This window comes from Phalacrocorax aristotelis, chromosome 10, assembly GCF_949628215.1.
Source record: "Phalacrocorax aristotelis chromosome 10, bGulAri2.1, whole genome shotgun sequence".
NCBI lineage: Eukaryota > Metazoa > Chordata > Aves > Suliformes > Phalacrocoracidae > Phalacrocorax > Phalacrocorax aristotelis.
Window position 1 is genome coordinate 1,799,919 of NC_134285.1, and position 19,967 is coordinate 1,819,885.

At 58.9% G+C, this 19,967-nt stretch overlaps 1 protein-coding gene across 1 annotated transcript in view; it reads right to left on the reverse strand.

Annotated features, from left to right (window-relative positions):
* Positions 1-19,967, reverse strand: part of NHERF2 (NHERF family PDZ scaffold protein 2) — a 40,219-nt gene that overhangs the window by 16,006 nt on the left and 4,246 nt on the right. The window contains exon 2 of the mRNA XM_075104642.1: positions 18,441-18,698. Coding sequence (XP_074960743.1) covers positions 18,441-18,698 — 258 coding nt within the window. The remainder of the gene's footprint in view (positions 1-18,440; positions 18,699-19,967) is intronic.

Consider the following 19,967-nt stretch of genomic DNA (forward strand, 5'->3'; position numbering starts at 1 on the left):
GGAACGCACCTGGGATCGCCTATTTGGGTTTGGAACGGACCTTTTTAAACCATTTTCCTCCTGATCCATTTTTCATGGAGTCAGCTGTGTGAAAGCACCAAGAAAATCACCAAAAAATGCCCCGCTGTGGCCACCGTCCCAGTGCGGGGATCTCTGGGGCTCAGCAGGCGGCTGCGGAAGGGCACGCCGGGGGATCCCCCGGGATTGCCAGTGAAATCAGATTACTCAATAAATAAACCACACAGGGGAAAGCTTCATCTGCAGGATCCCTTTGGCTGCGAGGGTGGTAACCAGCGCCGCGTCCTACGCGGGCTTGCTCTACTTTCACCATAAAATCTTGAATTCGAGGTCCTTAACTGAAATGAATTCAAGATCTTTGTTTTAAAAAAATAATAATCCCAATTCAGCATCTGTTCTGATCAGAAATCCTAGGGCAAAACTGCTTATCCCCCGACAGAGATGATCCGGGGCTTTCGCTGGGCTCTTATACCTAAGACTAACACAATCCTCAGCCACTGGAAAAAACAGGTCTTAGACGACAACTCTGCAAAGCCCCTCTCTGGGATTAAGCAAACACTGACACCCCTCGCTTCGCCCAGACCCGAGTACATGCTCAAACGATTTGCACTTAACGTGCTCGGTTGACACGGAGCCGCTGCATCTCTTGCCAGCTCTGCTATTTATTTTCTTTTCGACCCGTGCCAACGTTTCCCTGGCTGTGTTCTGGGAAGATATTTCCTAAGCTCCCAGGGGGGTGGGGGATTTTGCCTTTGTGAAAGCCAAGCCCTGCGACGGAGCGTTCCCTGTAACGGTGGCACGTTATCTGGGCTCCCCAGAAACCTGCCAACACTCACCCCTGCAGAAACGCTTCGGTATTACTCTGGAGGAGGCTTTGCCACCCTTTCACATGCCAAGAACACAAAAGCCAGCTTGCGTAAGTTAGATCCACACGTATACTAGAAAGCAACAAAAATTAACTGTGTTTTTTGTCTATTTGCATGCAAAAGAAATTGCACGCAAAAAACAATTGCAAAAGAAAGCAAATTTTTTTTTTCTAGGTATCCAGATACTTCCAGCGGCCACTAATTTCATAAGCATGATTAGGAAGCAATGCCATGTCCTGCTCCACTTACAAGCATCGCTCTCCGCACCCATCCACAGATATGCATGTGCACGTACAGATACACAAGCTGCATTGCCACACCACCCCTGGAGCTGCTGTTCGAGGCAAATCATCGTCATGGTAGAAGGAAAAAAGCTTCGGAAATGCTGTTCAAGCTGGTCCATTTAAAAATGCACAAACAAGACATTAAATAACAATGAAACGCTTTCAATAAAAAAAAGAGTGGTTGGGTGTTGCCAGCTCTCACAATCTCATGGCAACTCTTGCAGCATCTGATTATTTTTTCCCCCCTTAGTTTCCAGTGCTGCTGCTGGGAGCGGGGGACCCTCAGGGACACGCCTTGGCTCACTGGGGTCCCCTTGGGGACACCCCCCTGGCTCACCAGGATGCCACAGCACAGGCTTCATGCCACCCCCGTGCGGCTCCCTGCAGTGACCGGGACCATTCCCGTTTCGTACACCTGGATGTTTCAGGCACGCTCCATCATGGGGCCGGTATAATAAACATCACTGGCTCTGATTAGCAAGAGCTTTCCATGCAATTAATAAGTGCTGGAGCAGCCGTGGGTCTCTCCCTGCCTGGGATGCTCACAGCTGGCGGTGACCAAGCACAGCCGCGTCGGATCCCAGTCCCACCTCCAGCCCACCCACCCCGCAGCTCCCCGTGCTGCACAGGCGAGTGCACGCCCTGCGATGGGCTAAAATGCCTTGAAAAGCCACACTTTAGGGGTTTATACCACAAATAAGACACCAGTGCCAGCACGGACACCCACATCTCCCAGGTCCTCCAGGAGAGGAGGAGGAGGAAGGCTGAGCACACGCACACGCACAGACACAGAGCTAGTCTAGCAGCCGAGGCTGGGTCGGTACCATCTGCCGTGGGAGCCCAGCGGGTCCCGGCACACCACGGGGCAGAGCAGCTCCTGCAGACCAGCACGCTGAAGCCACGATGCTGCTGTGCACCTCAGCAAGGAGGTTCACCCCCAAACCTCCTCCAAGGCTGAAGGGATGCTCTCGGCGCAGCCGGGAAGCGCGCGGTGTCCCACGGCGGCACCGTGAGGGGAGCGGGAGCTCCGGCCCGACTCGTCCCCCTGGAACGGGGATTTGCTCAAACCGAGCTGAGCTCATCTGCCGCGGGCGTGACGGCCGCCTCGGCCCCATCGCAGCACGTGATCACCGGAGATCAGGGCTCACCACCTAATCGGCTCAATCCTGCCCGGGACCACCTCACCCGCAGCACTCTGCACCCACCGGCACCTTTGGGGCTGCTCCCAGCACCAGCTCCATCCCTCCACGGCCCAGCCCGATGGGCTTTGCCATCTCCTGGGGGCAGCCAAATAGGCTCTAATCGCCACTGTTGGGAATTGCACCGCCTGGACGCGCTCCAGGCTCCGGATCACGCTGCGACACGTCAAGCCTTTCCGCCTCTGCTCGGCCGAGCTGGAGAAAACACAGGCAGGAGCATTCCTGCCTAATTTACATTGTTAACATATTTTCTTTTAAGTCAGCTCCCGTGGCGTTTCCTCTCCTTTTGCATGTGGTTTCGGTCAGAAAATGGCTCCTTTGCTCGCCTGCAAAGAAAACCTCCACCAGCAGAGCCCGCCGGGGCTGGGGGACACTGGGCTCCCGTCCTGCTCCACGGCCACCTCGGGACACTGAGATGTCCTGGGGGGGACAAGGGACACTGCTCAGGGCCTCGGGGTCCATCCCCGCTGTCTCACCTCCCCTCCATCCCCTCACTTTGGCTTCCCCGCTGCAGGCAGCGAGCAGCACGGGACGCACGGCTGCCTTTGGGGGTCGCGGAGGAGAAGGGCAGCTCCGGCAGCGCGGGACCCTGACCAAAACCCAAACACGGGCAGGCAGAGCAGCGAGGGGCGATGCTGGGAGCTGGCAAAGAGCCAAGTGGGGGGAGAAACCCGTGCAGGAAGGGGGCCCGGGATGTAGCAGCGCCAGAACAAGGGGCCCATTTACACCCGCCCTGACACGGGCACCCTCCCTTGGCAGTAATGGTTACACTGGGAGCTGAGCTGAGCCGCGGGCAAGCTTTAATTGCCGCTATTATGACTACAATTTTATTGGAAGCTCAAAGGCTCCTGCCTTTGCTCACATTTAGGGATGCACTTAACTTTAAGCAGATGCTTATCGCCCTGATCTGGGAAGGGGAGGGAGATCCTCACATCCCTGCCATGAAAACCCGCTGTCTTTCATGCTACAAAGATGAGGAAAGCTGGGAGAAGTGGGTGCCCGCAGCCCTGCTCGCCATGAGAACCGGGGAGGCTTTGGGCTCGCGCCACAGCCAGGAGCGGGATTACTGCCTCCATTCACTGCCGTGCCAGGGATCCGCCGCCTGCTACAACGGGGCTGGTTTTCATTCCCCTTCCCCCAAGAATGACTCAAATTTTCCCATTAAAGCAGCACCAGAAAGGGGACTATTGTAGCTCTGCGTCCCCCCAGGCCAGAGGGACCTCGGTGACACTTTCGGGGTGGGGGTGATGGGGCTGACGGCTGATGGCAAATGTCAAAGCAGCCTCCAAACCCAGCCAGAAAACAGGACCGTGGGCCAACACTCTCCAACACGGGGGAGACGCGGCAGCTCTCCCACCGTCCCCACTGCTGGGGAAAGCAGAGCAAGGATGCTCCTGGGGTTTCCCAACCCCTGGGTGGTCCTCGGGTCCACGCCGGGATGCTGCAGACCCCGCACGCTGCTGGGAAGGGCTCGGGGGCTCCCTCCCTCCCTGGCCGCACACATTTCACCCAGCTCCATCCCCCAGCTCGGAGTCAGCCAGCGCTGAATCGGCTCAAACTCCAGATGTTGGTGAAATGCTATAAATAAAGGAGGGGGAAGGGGAGAGGCAGCTGGTGGGACGCCAGGCCCACCGAAAAACAAGCAGATGTTCCCCTTCCTCGCAGGGCCGGGCTGCGCCTGCCCGCAGCTGGCCTTGGGGAGAAAGGTGGCAGTTCCAGCACCCAGAGGCGCCCTGGCTGGTGAGACACCCACCCCCCACCCCCCCCCAGCACCTGTAAAAGGGAGGTAATTCAGAGATTTTCCATCAGACAGGCCAGGAATAAATGCTTGGGCAGGACCAGCTCCATAAACAACCTGCTTCCATTTTTATACAGCCACAACTCTAATTACCGCCCGCCCTGTTAGCTGAGGAGGTGTTTCGCCTCTGACACCAGTCGTCAAAAGAGAAAAACTTCGATTTGTTTTTCCGATATGGACCAGACAGCCTGACTGACACTCGCTCTTAAAGCTTGTTGCTTCATAGCATCTCCTGAGCAGCGGTCGCAGCAGCCAGGAGAAAGTTTTGGATGCTCCCCGGTGACTGCGGCAGCGCCCGTGACAACCCCTGCCCTGAGAGAAAAGGAGGAGCTCAAACACAGCCGAGCTGCCGTGAAATACCTTTTGGCAGGGCCTACGATCACCCCGAAATGAGCAGAGTTATCTTAAATAACACCAGGGGGAGCGGAGGGGTGCTGCAGGCTCCCGACAGCGCCGGCGCAAGCCGTGCTGCTCTGCCGCCATCCCTCGCCTCGGTGTCAAAGCTTCGTGTCACCATGAACCCAAAGGGCCAGGCACCTCGCCTGCCTGCACGGGCTGCCAGCCCCAAACGTAAGGTCTGGGCTTTTGCAGCTTATTTAAATTGCTGCCATTATTCAAATTGCTCCAATTATGTAAATTGCTCCAGCTGGGTTTGAGTGATAGAAACATAAAAAAATATATATATATATTTGGCTTTTAAAGGGCAAAAGACATTGAGATTTGGGCTGTTTTCCTTAACAGCTGCAGCACTGCTGCCCCAGCATCCTCATGCCAGCCCGGGGGGCTCAGCCAGGTGCTGTGTCTCTGCCGGGGGTGCTGCTGGAGGAGCAGGGGCTGCACCGGCATGCATGCCCGGCGTCCTTTGGACGCGTCCTGCTGCTTTCTCTGCCAACACACATCACAAAGGGAGCGAGCGAGGATGGCAGGCGAGCCAGGAGACAGCTAAGCGATCCCAATTAGCAGTGGAAACGCTCCAGCCGCGGGTACTCAGCAGGACCCACAGCCAAGCCGCAGCTGATACGGTAAATTTGGATATTTTCAGTGGGTGAGTCTCCAGCCCTGCCGGGTGTGCTGCAGCAGATGGGAGCACCGCGTCGGGGCTGGCTGTGCTGGCCGGGTCCCTGCTCTGCCCTTGGTCACAACCCGACAGCAGCCCCTGGGAGGAGGAAGATCAGCCGTGCAATGGAAACCCTGCGCCTGCAGGACGGCTCCTTCCAGCAGCCGAGGGGAAGGACGATGCCCGCAGACTGCCACAGCGGGCACTGAGCCTCAGCAGGGACCCGCCGCCCCCACGGACACTCGCCCTGAGCCCTGCAGCTATTTCAGACACAGCGGAGGGGACGGCGTGGCTTGTCACTGGCGACCCTCAGCCCCCAGCAGCCCTTTCCAGGGCAACACAAAAGCAATCAGAAAAAAATTAATCAGGTCCTTCACCGTTCCCGGCACTGCGGGAACGGCATGAAGAAGTACGTGCCCTCCCTGAGCCGTGCACCAAAGTGTCCAGGTCTCACCCAAGTCCGTACACCCCAACCTGGCCCCTTCCAGGCACTACGACATGCAAACCCGGTGGGAGAGCGGGGCAGCAGTGCCAGCACCCTGCCACAGGGCTGGACCTCGGCCACGGCCCCAGGCACGACAAAAGGTTATTATACTGAGAAACTGCCGGGCAGGAGAAAACAAGAGCAGGAAGGATGTGAAGGGTGGGGAGGACGCCTGATCTCCAGCCCACGGTGACAGTGCCTGCCAGGCTGGGCTGCCCCCCGGGACAGCACAGCTCCCACCCCCCCGCCCCCAGGCACCCTGCACCAAAGCAGAATGATGGGAAAAGCATTTCACTTACAGCCTCCCACCGCTGTTTCACCTTTAAGCAATTTGCTGCCAAAGAAATAAGAGCTTGGCCTTAGCTGCTGATGCCCTAAGGCGAGGGGGTAAGCCTGGATTTGCCCCCCTCTGAAATCCCCAGCTCTGCACTGCAGCTCCGGCCATGGCATTAGAGAAATCCCTGAGCACAAAGGGGCCTCTCAGGAGAGGGGCTGCAAACAGGGCCGTGTCCCTGGTGGGGACAACCCTGGGCAAGGGTCCCAGACCACCACATCCCCCAGTGAGGGCAGCTGGCTGCTGCAGAGATGCCAGCCCACTCCGGCTCCGTGGGGTGCAGCTGATCCCCCCAGCAGCGATGCCTCTGGCAGAGCTGTCCCTGCCATTCCTCAGCAATCCCACAGCTGGGGAATTTCTCAGCCACAAGCCACGAGAAGCAGCTTTTTTTTCCCCTATTTGCTGGCGTTTGAGCAGACTCAGACAGCAAAGGCACCCACGCTCTCCCCCAGGCAGGGCTGGAGCCAGGAACAGCAGCACAGGCTTGGCTGGGAGCAGGGAGCAGCTGGCCCAGCCCAGGGAGAGACAGGGAGGGAGGGAGGGAGGACAGACGGAGGAGACCGAAACCGCCACGTGCATGTGTTTGCTTTAAGAGAGACGACTTTTCCAGCACAATCTGCCAAGGGAACATGCAGCCGGGATGCCGGCAAGCTCCCCTGCTCCAGAGGGATGGGCTCCAGGACAATGCAGGGCAGCAGCGTGGGTCCTGGCAGACTGGTGTTTCTCCTCTTGGATGAATCCAGAAACTCCGTTCTGGATGCAAAGGGGTCTCATCAGATCTAGAAAGATCTATTTTCCAGTGGGTAGGAGGGAAAGGAAGCAAGGAGCATTGGTTGATCCATGCAGAGCTCAAACCACAGCTCAAGCCTCTGGAACAGGGGGAAAAGTCCTTCCCACGCTCGCCATGAACCCCCCGGGGCAAGGGGAGGGATTGCTGTGGGCGGCGGGAAGGCAGCGGGAGATGCTGGGAATGAGCTTCCTCAATTGCACGGAGCTCCCTCCCTCCGCAGGGGCCGTGCTGCAGCCCCACAGCTCCCGGGGGAGAGACGTGCCCCGCTCTGCAGCACCCCAGATCAGAGGTACAACTGTCACCCGTGCCACGGCGGCACGTCTCACTGTCCTCAGCACTGCTCTAACGACAGGCAATGTATCTCAGACGCAGCCTCCTGCCCAGGGCAGGACGCAAAGCACGCCCTGCACGCGAGCTCGTGCTCTCTTGCAGCCAGAGGCTCTGGCCAGGGCTGCGCACCATAAAACCACTGACCACGACATAACAGCCTGCCCTTTGGACTCCTCAGCTTCTTGCTGAGGCCAAGCCTTGAGCAATCACCAAATCATTCGTTAATGCTGGCCCCATTCATTGCCTTTAATAACTCCAGGTCCTTAGCAGGAATCCAGTCATCCCAGCTTTGCGCTCCCGCCGCAGCGTGGAGCCCCGGTTGCGGCCACGAACATCCCAGCCCCACGCTGGGCACACGTGGCTGCATCACGATGACGAGCTCAGCACCACCAACACCGCGGGAAATCCCCCTCGAGAAGGTGCGGGCTCTCATGCGATGTGCCAGGGAGCACCGGGGGCTCGTGCGATGCACCGGGCACTGCGGAAAGCACTGCTCCCTCCCCAGAGCCTGTGGTGGGCACAGGGGGACGACTGCTGTGCGTGCCACCATCTCCTTGTTACAGGTGGGCATCTCTCAGCCGCACACCCAGGGAAGGAAAGATATTCTCTGAAGGGTATAGGCTGCTCTTAACTCGTGGTTTTCACCCTGCGGGCTGCATGGCTGTGCTGCAGTACCCGCGCAGGACCCAGGGGACACTGTGACACAGCGCGGCCGCTGTGGGACCATGCCCCGCACCCCACGTCCCACAGCTGCTTCCTCCCTGCTGCAGTGCCAGCCGCGATCCGCATCCCACAGCGGCCAGCACCAACCTGCTCAAACCCACTGAGACCTGCCCTGAAAGCCTGGTTTTTGGGGGCAGGGTGCAGCCCCCAGCAGGTTAATAAATAACCCGCAGCCCTGCAGAAAGCCGGCTGCTAGCAGAGACGTCTAACACAGGATGGGGAAGCCTCTATTGTGCACCATGGACCAGCGACGACACGGCTCCCGGTCCTCCCTGCAAGCCCCTGCAACTTCCCCCTGCTGCAGAGAACGAGGTCACAGGCGCTATATTTAGACCTGCAGAGCCCAATAAAGCACACGCAGGGTGGGAGAGAGACCACGCAAGCCATCGCACTGGCCCTTCAGGGCTGACCTTCCCCCCAGCTCCACCACCAAGCTCACCCCATGCCCAGGCTGGGGCGGTGGGTGGGATGGATGCAGGGCAGGGTGAGCTGGGAGCAGCCCTGCAGGTGCTCCAGCGCCGCAGAGCGCGCCGCACGCTCGCCGCACACCTTCGAGCTCCCACCATCACACAGCAGCGTTTCGGCCGCCTGGGCTGTGCCCAGCACGGGGACACATCTGTGCCTCCCCAGCTCGGCCCCTGCCCGGGGAAGGGGGGAGAACAGGCCCTGCTCTGTGAGCGCCGGGGAGCACTGGGACCAGGGAAGTTCAATAGTTTACTACCAATATTTGTCTTGGCCGGGCAGCACGGCTTGCTGGAGGAAACGGGGCAGGGGGAGGGCTCCAAACATCCTCTGCATTCCTTATAATGAAAGTAAAGCCAGTGCTGTGGCACCCGCGCTTGGGGCTAACCAAATGTAAGGCCTTTTGTATTGAAAAATCCTGCAATAAAATATCCAGAGGTGCAATTTTCCAAAAAGCGCAAGTGAGGGGCCTCACGCCCAGCCCACGGCTTGACACACGAGCTACCCCCTCCTCCCAAAAACCCACAGCTCAAAGGTTTTTGCACAAAATCAGCCCATGGAGCTGATCCACATACAGCACCCAAAGCCCATACCTCACCTGGGGCTCTCAACCTCCTCCACGCGAGTCAACCCTCCTTCCACAGCAGCCACTGCAAGCTGCTGGCTCCAGCTCCATCCCACAACGCCACTGGACAACACAGAATCAAACCCAGACCTGATGCAATGGGGGAACATCAGGGCTCGCTCACTCAGCCCGTACCGCTGCGATGTTCAGCTCAAAAATGACGTTTTAAACCCAGCTCCTTAAAAATGAGAAGACCACAGAAGACGTCCCTCGCTTGCTAAAGGCTGTGGGGAGCCGAGCACCCTCCCGGCCGCTGCTCCTCGGGTGATGGGCTGGTGTTTATCTCCAGCCAGGGCAGGCGAACAGCACCTCTGTGCTGGGGCAGATAAGGTGGTTCTGAGGCGGCTCTGCCAAAGCCCCGCGCAGCGGCGGGAGGTTCACGACAAAGCGCATTTCCCACGCAGTGTGGGAGGACCTCCCGTGATAACCCCCGGAGCTAGCACCAGGCCCCGGCTGCTCCTGATGATAAACCCTGGGCAAAGGTGGGTGCACGGTGTTGGGCACGCTCCGATGCCGGCTGCGGGGCTCTGAGCACGCTGCGATCCATGCCCACGGGAAGGGATGAAGAGGACCAGAAAGCTGCAAGGAAAGCGGCTGCCCCAGCCACAGCCCCGGCATAGCGCTTGCCAAACCAAGCGATGGATCCGGGTGCCCGACAAAACCCTGCAGCCGCTTCAAGGAGTGGCACCAGGCAATTTTTATCCCCACCTCTGGGGTGCCCCAAGCACCTCTCCAGCATGAAGTGGGGTCTCCCGTGTACCCCCATCCCCAGGACAGACCCAGCCCCTTGAAGGCAGTGGGAGCCCTGCACTCATTAGCAGCTGCCAGGGAACTCTTCCAGGCAAAGCAGACTATTCATCTGCTTAGAACTAATTAGGGCTCGTCTTAATTAAATCCTGCTAACCACGAACAACCCCAGGGCCAGAATTAACTGATTTACCTGGGATGGCCTTTGGCCGCTCACGAGGGACCGCCGGCCCAGTGCGAGCGAGCCAGCCCTGCACAGGCCACGGTGGCTGCGGACACGGCAAGGCGGGAGCTCTCAGGGCTTGGGAAGAGCCACTGGGGACCTGCTCCACGGCAGATCATCGCAGCGCAGGGGATGCCGGTGCAGCTGGGTGGTACAGCCCCATCCCCGAGGGCTGCGGGAAGAGCCACCGCAGCACACCCCGGCGTGGGAGCTCAGCCCGCCAAGGCGGGAGCAGAGGGATTAGACCTCCTGCCGCCTTTTGTGCTGCTCTTTAACAGGATTAGTCCCTGTAAGCCCGTAAGAGGGTTTAATCACATAATGCCACAGGGCGAGCAGCGGGGCTCCTGCCGGGTCCGTGCAGGCGGCGATGGAAGGGCCCGGGGCTGCATCCAGACACCAACTCACCGCTGCTCCCTGCGTGGCTCCCTCCTCAAGCGTCCCTGGCCGCAGGGCAGTGCATGGGACGGCTCAGAGCCAGGGCTGGAGACTCCACCAGGGGAAAGACCCGCTGCCCATTGCCAGCCAGGCAGCTGGAGCCCGAGATGCCTGCAGAGCATCCCTGCGCACTCCTGCAGCACCGGTACCTATAGGGAATTGTCTTTCTTACCTTCCCTTTGCTCATAAAACCACCTTTCAATTTGGCTTTCAGAGACTCACCACTCACAGACATCTACCACTGGCTTATTTTACCTGGTAACAAACTCTTGCGAGGTTTCAGTGGGAGGACAGAGACATTCAGCCAACAAGATCCAGCTCCAAGTCTGGTTACAGTTTAAACATACGCAGCATTGGAACCAAAACACTCAGGAGCCCAGGCAAAAGTGGTAATGAAATTAAATTACGATGTGGATCTTGCCAGAAATAATTATGTCGACAGCTTGGGTTTTAATTCCTTATTTATAAAGACCTGTGGATCTGGAGAAACCCTTTGCCGATTATGAGTTTAATTTTCTCTTTCTCATACCCCAACCTGGAGTCTCCCAAGACCACTGCCTGTAAAATCTCTGTACCTAGAGATAGAGCCAAGGACTGGGAGCCAGAACAGGCTCAGTTCAGACCTTAATTTATGTGTCGAGTTCTGCTGTAGTGCTGGGTAAATCACTCAACCTTGCAGCCTCAGTCTCCCTGACCGAAGGGCAGGAACGAAGCACAGCAGCAATGCCACGGCCATCGCATCACATCTATGTGCTGTTACGGCTGCAAGCAGCAAAGGGATGTTGCCTTCAGATTAAAAGGAGCTCTTAAAAAACCTCCTTTGGAAGTCAGGCTTGCCAGGCCAGCAGCTGGAAGCTCTGACCCCCTCCAACCTGGGAATGCACACTGTAAATCAACATTGCACAGCATCTTTGCTCCAAGTGTTTCCATTCTCCACGAGCAATGCCATAACACCGGCACCTTCTCCCCCAGGTGGGAGCAGCCCCGTGCCCAGGGGGCTGGACAGGAGGAGGTGGGATTCACCCAGACCCGCAGCATCCCCTGCAGCACCGCCAGGTCCAGGGTGAAACACCCGGAGGCGTTTTATCCAGCCACGCTGCACAGTGGCACCAGGGACAGTCCCGGATAAAGAGATAGAAACATGCAGCGTGCCCCCTGTCCACAACTAGTTTGGGTCTTGGGAATAAACAGATAATGAAAAAAACCCCAAAACAACCCACCCCAAAAGCAATACTGTTTTAAGGTTTCCTTGACCATGACAGGACCACAAGCCCAACCATCCTAGAGAAGCTCCAAGGGATGGAGCAGTCACAGCAGAGGCTCTGTGCAGCTGCCAGGACACATGCAGAAGGCCCTGATTCTGCCAGAAGATTTTTAATTTATTTGAAACCATTTAATATTTTTACTATTGAACAGAACCATTAAACAGCTGGCAAGGAGCCCACTCGTAAGCGGGGCTGTTATTAAAGCAAGCTGCTCGAGCGCATCCCTGCGAGCAGAGGGGGGCCAGGACCAGCTGCGCCGGAGCGAGCTGCATTTTGAACGGCTCCCATTTAATGTCAGTTTTCAAATCATGTTGAGGGAAAGCTTTCGATTACTCGAGGATGCAGAAGGGAACATCACCGGCTGGACCACACACAGCACCTCTTGGTGTCAGCAGTGTCACCGCTCTGCAGCCAGGCGATGAGCCGGGATGCAAACACCCCTCCAGGGAGGTGGCCGGTCCCAGCGGTGACCCCACTGTCCCCTCGCAGGACTGGGTGTCCCTTGGGAGCACATGGCCCCAGGAACAAAGGCTCTTAGCAGGGCACAGCTCCTCCCGATGCTAATCTGCCTCCTGCCTCCCGCTCCCTTCCACTTGCTTTGTGTTTCACTAAAAATATCACAGCGGAGGAAGTTTCTGCCGCGGGGTGGATGCTCTCCTCCCCGGGAGGAGCTTCCTGCGCTGCCCTGGCGCAAAAATAACCCCCCAGCCAAGCTCCTCCAAGGACCCACTGCCTGCACCAAGGCCGGGCAGGCAAGCTGCAGCCAGGGGACACCCGCTCAGCCCCCTCCCTCTGTCCCTGCAACCCACCCACAGCTCCCTCGAGTTTTGCATGATGGGACACAGCCACAGTCCACATAAAAAGAAGCATTTTGCATCCAAATTCCCTTCCCACAGCACTAGGAAGATGCGAGTGTGTGGGACCCAGGCCTTTGGGAACCAGGGCTGACCCTGCCAAGCTCCAGCACGGCAAGCAACACACTGTTTCCTTCACCTCACAACACCATTGGTAAGTGTCCCATCTCCTATCTGGATTGCATCCAGCATGATGAGGCTCAGATCCCTGCCAGCACCTCCTCCGAGTGCTGCTGCAATACCCAGCACACGCCGCTCCACCGTGGGCTCATCACAACCCAAGCCCAGGCTCCAGCAAACCCCGCTGCACACAGCGGCCTTGCGATGCCAGCCCCAAACCGATACCAAAAATCCTGCTCTCGGCTGCACACCCACCATGGGGGCAGAAGTGCAACCAGCTTCTGAAACACCCCAACGCTCACGCAAAGGCAGCTCTGCAAAACCAGGTCTCGTCCTGCTCCTTCTAACCAAGCGCCAAGTCACTGGGCTGTCAGAGGGACCGATGGTCTGAAAAGTCAGTCATTTTTATGCATTTATTCTCCCGCTGCCCGCACAGGAAAGGGGCAGGCTCCCAGCAAAGCAAAACCCTCCAGGCTCCTCTGAGCCAAGCCCGTGGTGTAGTAGCCTCCCGCAGCCCAGATCAGCAGGGGCCGCCACGCCGCTGGGCGAGGGGCCGCCACGCCGCTGGGCGAGGGGCCGCCACGCCGCTGCCCTCCCCAGAGAGGGCCCCTCTGGCTGCCGCACATCCCAAACTCCATCCCCGGGATGCTGCGAGCTGGAGCTGCTCCAGAGCCCACCTGCGGCCCCGGCACAGCCCTGTGACACACGATGCCGGCAAGCCCAGCGCTATCAATAATGCAGCAGGGTCAATGCCAGCACGGGTTTCCCGCAGCTCTGCCGCACACCAGCCCCGGGACAGCACTGAAACACTAATCCCAAAAGCAAGCCCAGCTTTGCAGCCGCTCCTCAGCTGAGCTCCTGCGGTAACCAGACCCGTGTAGTCCAGCGCCCACTGCAATGCTGCTCTTTGCAGGGAGGCAGGGGGTCTCCAGTCCCCCCGTCCTGCCTCCCAGCTCCGCGCAGGCATCTTCCCTTCCCCAGCAGGGACACGGGAAGCCGCGCTGCCAACCCAAGCCCTCCGTCAGGCACAGCAAAGCTGCAGCCCGAGCTCCCAGCAGCCCTGGTGCAGCTCCACGCTGCAGATGCCGAAATGGCCTTGTAAAGGGTTTTTTCCCTCTTTTTTGCTAACGCAGAGCGCACACAGTGATGCATCCCTGCTCCGACAGGGCACGCACACGGCTTCGCCCTTTCAGACCCGCAGCGAGCGCTGCCAGGCTGGCAGCATCCACAAAAATAGCTGCTGTGGGAAGGGCCGGGAACGCTGCAGGGATACGGCCACAGCTGCTCAGGCTCTGTGCTGGAGGGTTTCCCCAAGCCTCTGTCTGCACAGCAGGATCCTCGCCCAGGTTGTACCAGAGCTGAGCTTTGCTGTCCTCCCCAGTCACCCTCTCCCCGCAGGTCTGAGCCTGCCACCGGGACCTGGGGAGCGCAGGACGCTGCAGGGAAGTGCTTTAATTTAAAGCATGCATTTATTTTCTTGGGTTTGTTATTTTTTTTAATCGCATAATTACTGCAGACATTTCTGCTCATGTTCGGGTTTATTACATCTTTGTGGTTATTCTACAAGCCCTAAATTTTGGGCCTCAACTGAGTTGGCAAAGTTCTCCAAAAACATCTGTCCCGAGTTACTCCCCTTCCAGCGCTCCGGCAGAAAGCTGGCAGCTGAAGATGTTGCAACACAGTTTTATTTGCAACAGAAAAAGTTCTTATTCCTGACCCAAACAGAAGTGTAAATATTTACTGCCTCGATGTCAGCGCTGGCCCCACACCTGCAGGTCCCGACAGGCACTTGTCCATCCTCCTCCAGAGGACAGCACATCTGTCTCCAGGCTCACCAGCTCCTCTCGAGCACGGGCAGGCAGCACGCAGGATGCTAAAAGCCTGCTCGCTGTCACAGCAAAGAGCCAGCCAAAATCCCCCGTGTCAGCAGAGGGACACCCATTCTCCTCCTGTCTGCAGTCCTTGCCAGCAGCAACGCTAAAGACGACGCCGTCTCTGAGCAGGGGATTAATTAACAACCTGCCCCTAATTCCCCCACATTAAAATTCCTGTACCCAACAGGCTGCTTGAATCCAGCAGCTACTAAACAAGACGTGGGTTTGTTTTCCAAAAGATAAATACCAGTTGTAAAGGTCCCTCTGCACACCCACCCCTTCCCACAGTCATGCTTTGGTGTGACCGGAGCAGAGGTGGAAGGGAGTTGCATCACCCCAAACGCATCTCAGTGACTTTACTGTTGTTCTTGTTTCTCCTACAAACACACCTGGAGGAAGCAGTGAGGCAGCAAGTCCCAAGGACGTCGCTAACGTGGCCCATGAAGCTTGTGTGGCCGTAACCGGCATCCCAGTAACGGCACATCCCTCCCACTGGTGCCAGCCCCGGGCCACACTGCCTGCGCACCACGAACACCTCCGGGACGGCCGGCAGCACCGCTCATCACCCGGCAGCACCGCTCAGCGCCTGCCTTTTACACGCCATTAGCCCAGGCATTTAATTAACAGCACCGCCAGCTCGCACTGCTGTCCCAAAGGCACCTTTGCAATAGAGGCAAGTCACCACCAAGCACCCAACGCACCCAGAGCGGCCCCTGCCGCGCTGAGACCCCGCTGCCCTCCAGCACAGCCCTGCCTGCTGCCGCCCAAGCTCCTGGGGACTCAATGCTGGGTGCCCAGCAGGGCAGAGCCAGAGCTCCAGGGAAAAGCAGAAAACAGCCCGGCGGCCACAAGAACATGCTTGGGACAGGGGAGTGGACGGCATGGGGGCACGGGCCCTGCCGCTTCCCCTCCCGGCGGGCACAGCGAGGGGCAGGCAAACCCCTCCAGCACAGGCAGCGCTGGGTGCAGCGCCAGGGGACGGGGCAAGGCAGACCCTGCTCCCCGTGCCACCACAGCCACGCTGGGCACGAGTCCCCAGGGTGCCGCTACTGGCAGCCAGCCCTGCCGACCTGCTCTTGGGGCAGCCAGCCTGATTTTTAAATACATGCTGAAAAATTCATGGCATTACCGTGGCTCCTGGAGCACAAGGTCCTGGACACCAGGTCTCTGCCAGGGGTGTGCATTGGCCTCCTCACCCACAGGAGCTCTCCAGGGGGCTCACTCCTCTTGGAAAATAAGACTAGGGCAGCATGGGGGGGGCTGGCAGGGCTGTGCCCACCCAGCCTGCTGCATCGCCTCCCCGCTGCCCACCTTTACAGCTGCCCCGGGTGCCAGATTTCCCTCCTCTTTGTTTCAGTTGCTCATTGCTTCAGGCTGCACTGAACAACCCAGCCTCAAATCAAGGAAAAATGCAGCATTTACATAAACAAATGCTGCTTAAAAAAATGCTGCACCCTGGGAGCAGCCCAGAGCATCAGGGCACCAGTTCCCACAGGGGCAGGTTGGGGCCAGGGGTCTGCAGGGGGAAGGGAGCTGCCTTTTCTCCTCCTTCACTAAACACCTCCAGGGAAACTGCACTAAAGACCCAAGTGCTGCCAGCCCAAGCCCAGCTTCTCCCGGTGCCACCCAGCTCAGAACCCCGTCACTTCCAAACCTAGTTGAGGGCAAGCCTCTAACTGGACTCCAGCTGCCACAGCCCCACTGCAGGGACCAGAACATCTCCTAAACAGCACCCACATGGGCGCAGTGCCAGCGATCTGCAGAATTAGGGTCAGGCTAGAGCTTCCCCATGCAGAGACACAGTGCTGGACGGCCGAGCACTGCAGGAAGCAGGGTGTACCATCACCCCCCTGGCCTCCAGCCGTTTTGGACCCAGGAGGAGAGCCACATCACCCAGACCACGAGCCTGGAGCAGATATTACCACATTGAAGCGAGCAGGACTGCAAGGCACAGGAGCAGGATGCAAGTCCTGCTGCTCCGGCCACCCCTGACCTCATACCAGAGTCACTCGTAGCCCCAGAACAGAGAAGTGACCTTGGCCAGGAAAGGCTGAAGCGCCCAGCTCTTCAAAGAGCTACCAGCCGCAGAGGCAGGAGCAAACCAGCCGCTGGGCTGAGGGTCTGCAAGCACCCGACATGCTCAGCACTGCCCGCTCAGCAGCCACAGTCCCCAGCCCCACGCAGTGGGCATCACCCCCAGGGTCATTCCCCTTCATCCAGCTCAGGCTTTGCCAAATACCAGCCCCAGCTCCAGCTCAGCAAGCACCAAACGTCCCAGCCATGCTGCCCCAGACAAAGCCCCCAGCCAAGACCCCCAGCCCCTCCGAGGGGAAACGTGGGTGCTTCTCCTCCCCTTGCACCCCAGCCCTTCTTGGCTCTCCCTGTCCCACCCTCTCCTTGGAGGAGCCAAAACCCAAAGGCCGGAAAGGACCATCCCGTTCCCCTCGCCTGACTTCCCGTCAGCACACGCTGTTGGATTTCAACCAGCAAACGAAACAGAGACAGGATAGGAAATCCCCAGCTTGGAAAGCCGCCCCCAGCCATGACCAGCCAGCCCCCACCGGGGAACAGCTCCTCTCCCACCAGCCATCCTGGGGGTGACCAGCCCCCCACTGCGCCAACCCCCAGGGGAAATGCACCCATTATCATCGCACAGACCTTCAAACCGCTTCAAATCATGGAATAAGTATTAAAAAAAAAATATATTGCCTCCAACCCTGCTCCTGCCAGCACCAGGGAAGGAGGGTTCCTTTGCTGCAAGATGCCAAACAGCTCTGGAGGGGAGGACCAGAGGCAAGACCCCCTCTTTATCGCTGGAGATGCACGTGCCTCCTGCCTCATACCAGCATCGCCTCTTATCTGCGCGGGGGAATTTCTTCAGCTGTTACTCCATGGGGGCTCCTGAGGACACGGAGTTTCCCTGACTTTCCCACCTATGTCCTCCCAGCAGCCCCACGGCCACTTGTGGGCCAGTCTCCAGCCACCACCCCACCTCGGAGGGGGCAGAGGCCAACAGCCGCTGCAGCACCTGCAAGCTCCCTGGGGACGAGGAGGAGGAGGAGTGTGCCCACAACAGCTCTGCAACGGAGGAGGCAGTTGACCACCAGCACTCCCTGCCCAGTGGCACAGACCAGTAAGCACAGGGGGGCTGCAGGGTGGGGACATGGAAGGGAAGGGGACAGACGGCCGCAGAGGGGTGACAGAGTCACGGGCTCGGCCACGCGACACCCGCACCACTCCTGCCGCATTCACACCCCGAGCAAGGGCAGTGCCGGGACCGAGCCCTGCTATCTGCCGAGAGCAAGGCTGCGCCGTCTCCGCCAGCCCAGCCCCAGCAGCAAGGCAGCCATGGAAATTGGACGTTTTCCACCCCAAATTCTTTCCTTTTTGGAAAGGAGTTTACCAATAAAAAGGCACTTACTGCAGAATCACAGTCCAGACCCAGGCCACTTGAAAAAGAGCTAATTTCCTTCCTATTTAAGCAAAAAGCCGAGAACACATTTGCCCCAGATGTTCCCTCCCTCCTGCAAATAATGGAGGAGAGAGAAGCTCATTCATGAGCTCCAGCTTCACCACGTCCCTGGTCCGCGCAGCCTGACCCTGCAGGGGAGCAAGACCCAGGCTCAGTCACCCCTCCCCAGGGCTGATGACCCTCCCCAGCCCCCTCTATCCCAGCCCCCGGGTCTCACAGGACCCTCAAGGGGTGGAGGAAGGGAGAGAGCAGCGAAGCCCCCAGCAGCCGATGCTGCTTCAAGCAAGTGAGGCCAAGGGGCAGCTCGCCCACTGCTTCGGGACACAGCGGGGTCTCCAAAGCCAACAGCCACGCATGGGAGTTTTTTTCCTCAGATGGGAAGCAAGCTGTGTTTGCAGAAGGAGGTGCTCCCAGGGTGGTTGTACCCGTTCCCCGGCTCTCCGCCCAGCAGCCCCGTGTGCCGCCTGGCTCTGCCCTCACCTTCCTGCTGCCGTGCGAGGAGAAGCTGTGTGAGTGCCGCTGGAGGCTGCCCCCGCTCAGATCCAGCTGCGGCTTCCAGACCTCCCCGTTGTCGCTGCCCACTGACTTGGTGGGCGAGATGCTGGAGTTCAGCAGGATCCCGCTGTGCACCATCTCCTCCGTGCACGTCAGGCGCAGGCTGCACAGGTACTCGTCCGTCTCCTTGTCCACCACGAGCAAGCGCGTCTCTGTCTCCACGGCTTTGATGCGCTGCACAACCTGGAAAGGAGAACAACCACTGAGCAGAAACCCAGGGACCCCCCAGCTGCAGCAGGAGCTGGATCTGAGGACTATCAACTCCCCCACGCTCTCCTGCAGCTTCGGTCTTGCTGCAGGGTGCAAGTTTGCTGTCACTTCCAGCCATTGGTGGTGGGGGAGAAGGGCAAAGCACGGCTTCAGGGGACCCCCAGGATGGAGTGCCCATTGCCTGCAGCCCCAGGTGATGACAGCAATGGCTCTTTCCACTCCATGCCCCGGCACCCACATGACAGCTCTGCCCAGGGTGGCTGCACAGACCACCCGGGATCACCCGCTCTGCTCAGACAGGAGCTGTCACAGAGGCTGCTGCATGGCCCGCCAAGCATCAGAAACCCTGCTGCCTGGCTTTGCCCCACGAGGGACAACACAATCTGTCCCACCAAGCAAACAGTCCTGCACACCCTCATTGCCTTTATCTGGGGCTTCTTCCTCCCCCCATAACTAGGGCAGGGTGGAGAGATGGGGTGCACAGGGAGGCACCGAGCACCCACACGTGCATTCGGTGGCCGGGCTGCCTTTGCTGGGTGCTCCCCACCACACCGGTGTACCAGCTGCCCTGTGCCCCAGGTGGATTTATGAAAGAAACAGCCCAATCTGCGCATTCATCCCCGGTCTGTGCTAGGGGCTGGCAGAGATAAGGGAACCCAATGCTGGGAGCAGGAGATGGGCCCGTCCCTGCTGGGATCCAGCTCCAGGCAGCACTGAATGGGCAGTATTGTCCTGCTGCTCCCCAGCGCCTTCATGAGGATCGGTGACTGGCAGAGACTCCGAAAGGAGCTTGCGGTGTCAGCATGGTGGGGAGAGCCAGGACGAGCCGATCCCAGCGGGGCAGGCTGGGGGTAAATCAAACCGGGGTGGGCTGTGATGGAAACAGGGCAAATCCAGGCCATGCACAGGAGCAGGGTAAAGGAAAACCACCTCCAGACTCCCTGGCAGCAGCTGCAGAGGGCTGGCTCTGCTGGGCCACCTCCTCCCTGCACAGGCCTTCATCCTGAGGAGGAGGAGGAGGGGGTGGTATCGCTGGCAATGCTGCTCAGCGGCCATCCCCAGCCGTGGGGTGGCCCTGGAGACCACAGACCCATGAGCCCCCGGGGCGTGCTGGAAAAGCCCCGAAGCAGTGCTGGGCTTTCTTACCGGGCTCCTGCTCTGATCTAGGTCACGCCGGCCAGACACGCTGCAGCCGCCAAGGTTATAAGAAACAAACGAGCCTAATGCGCAATTAGTTAGCAT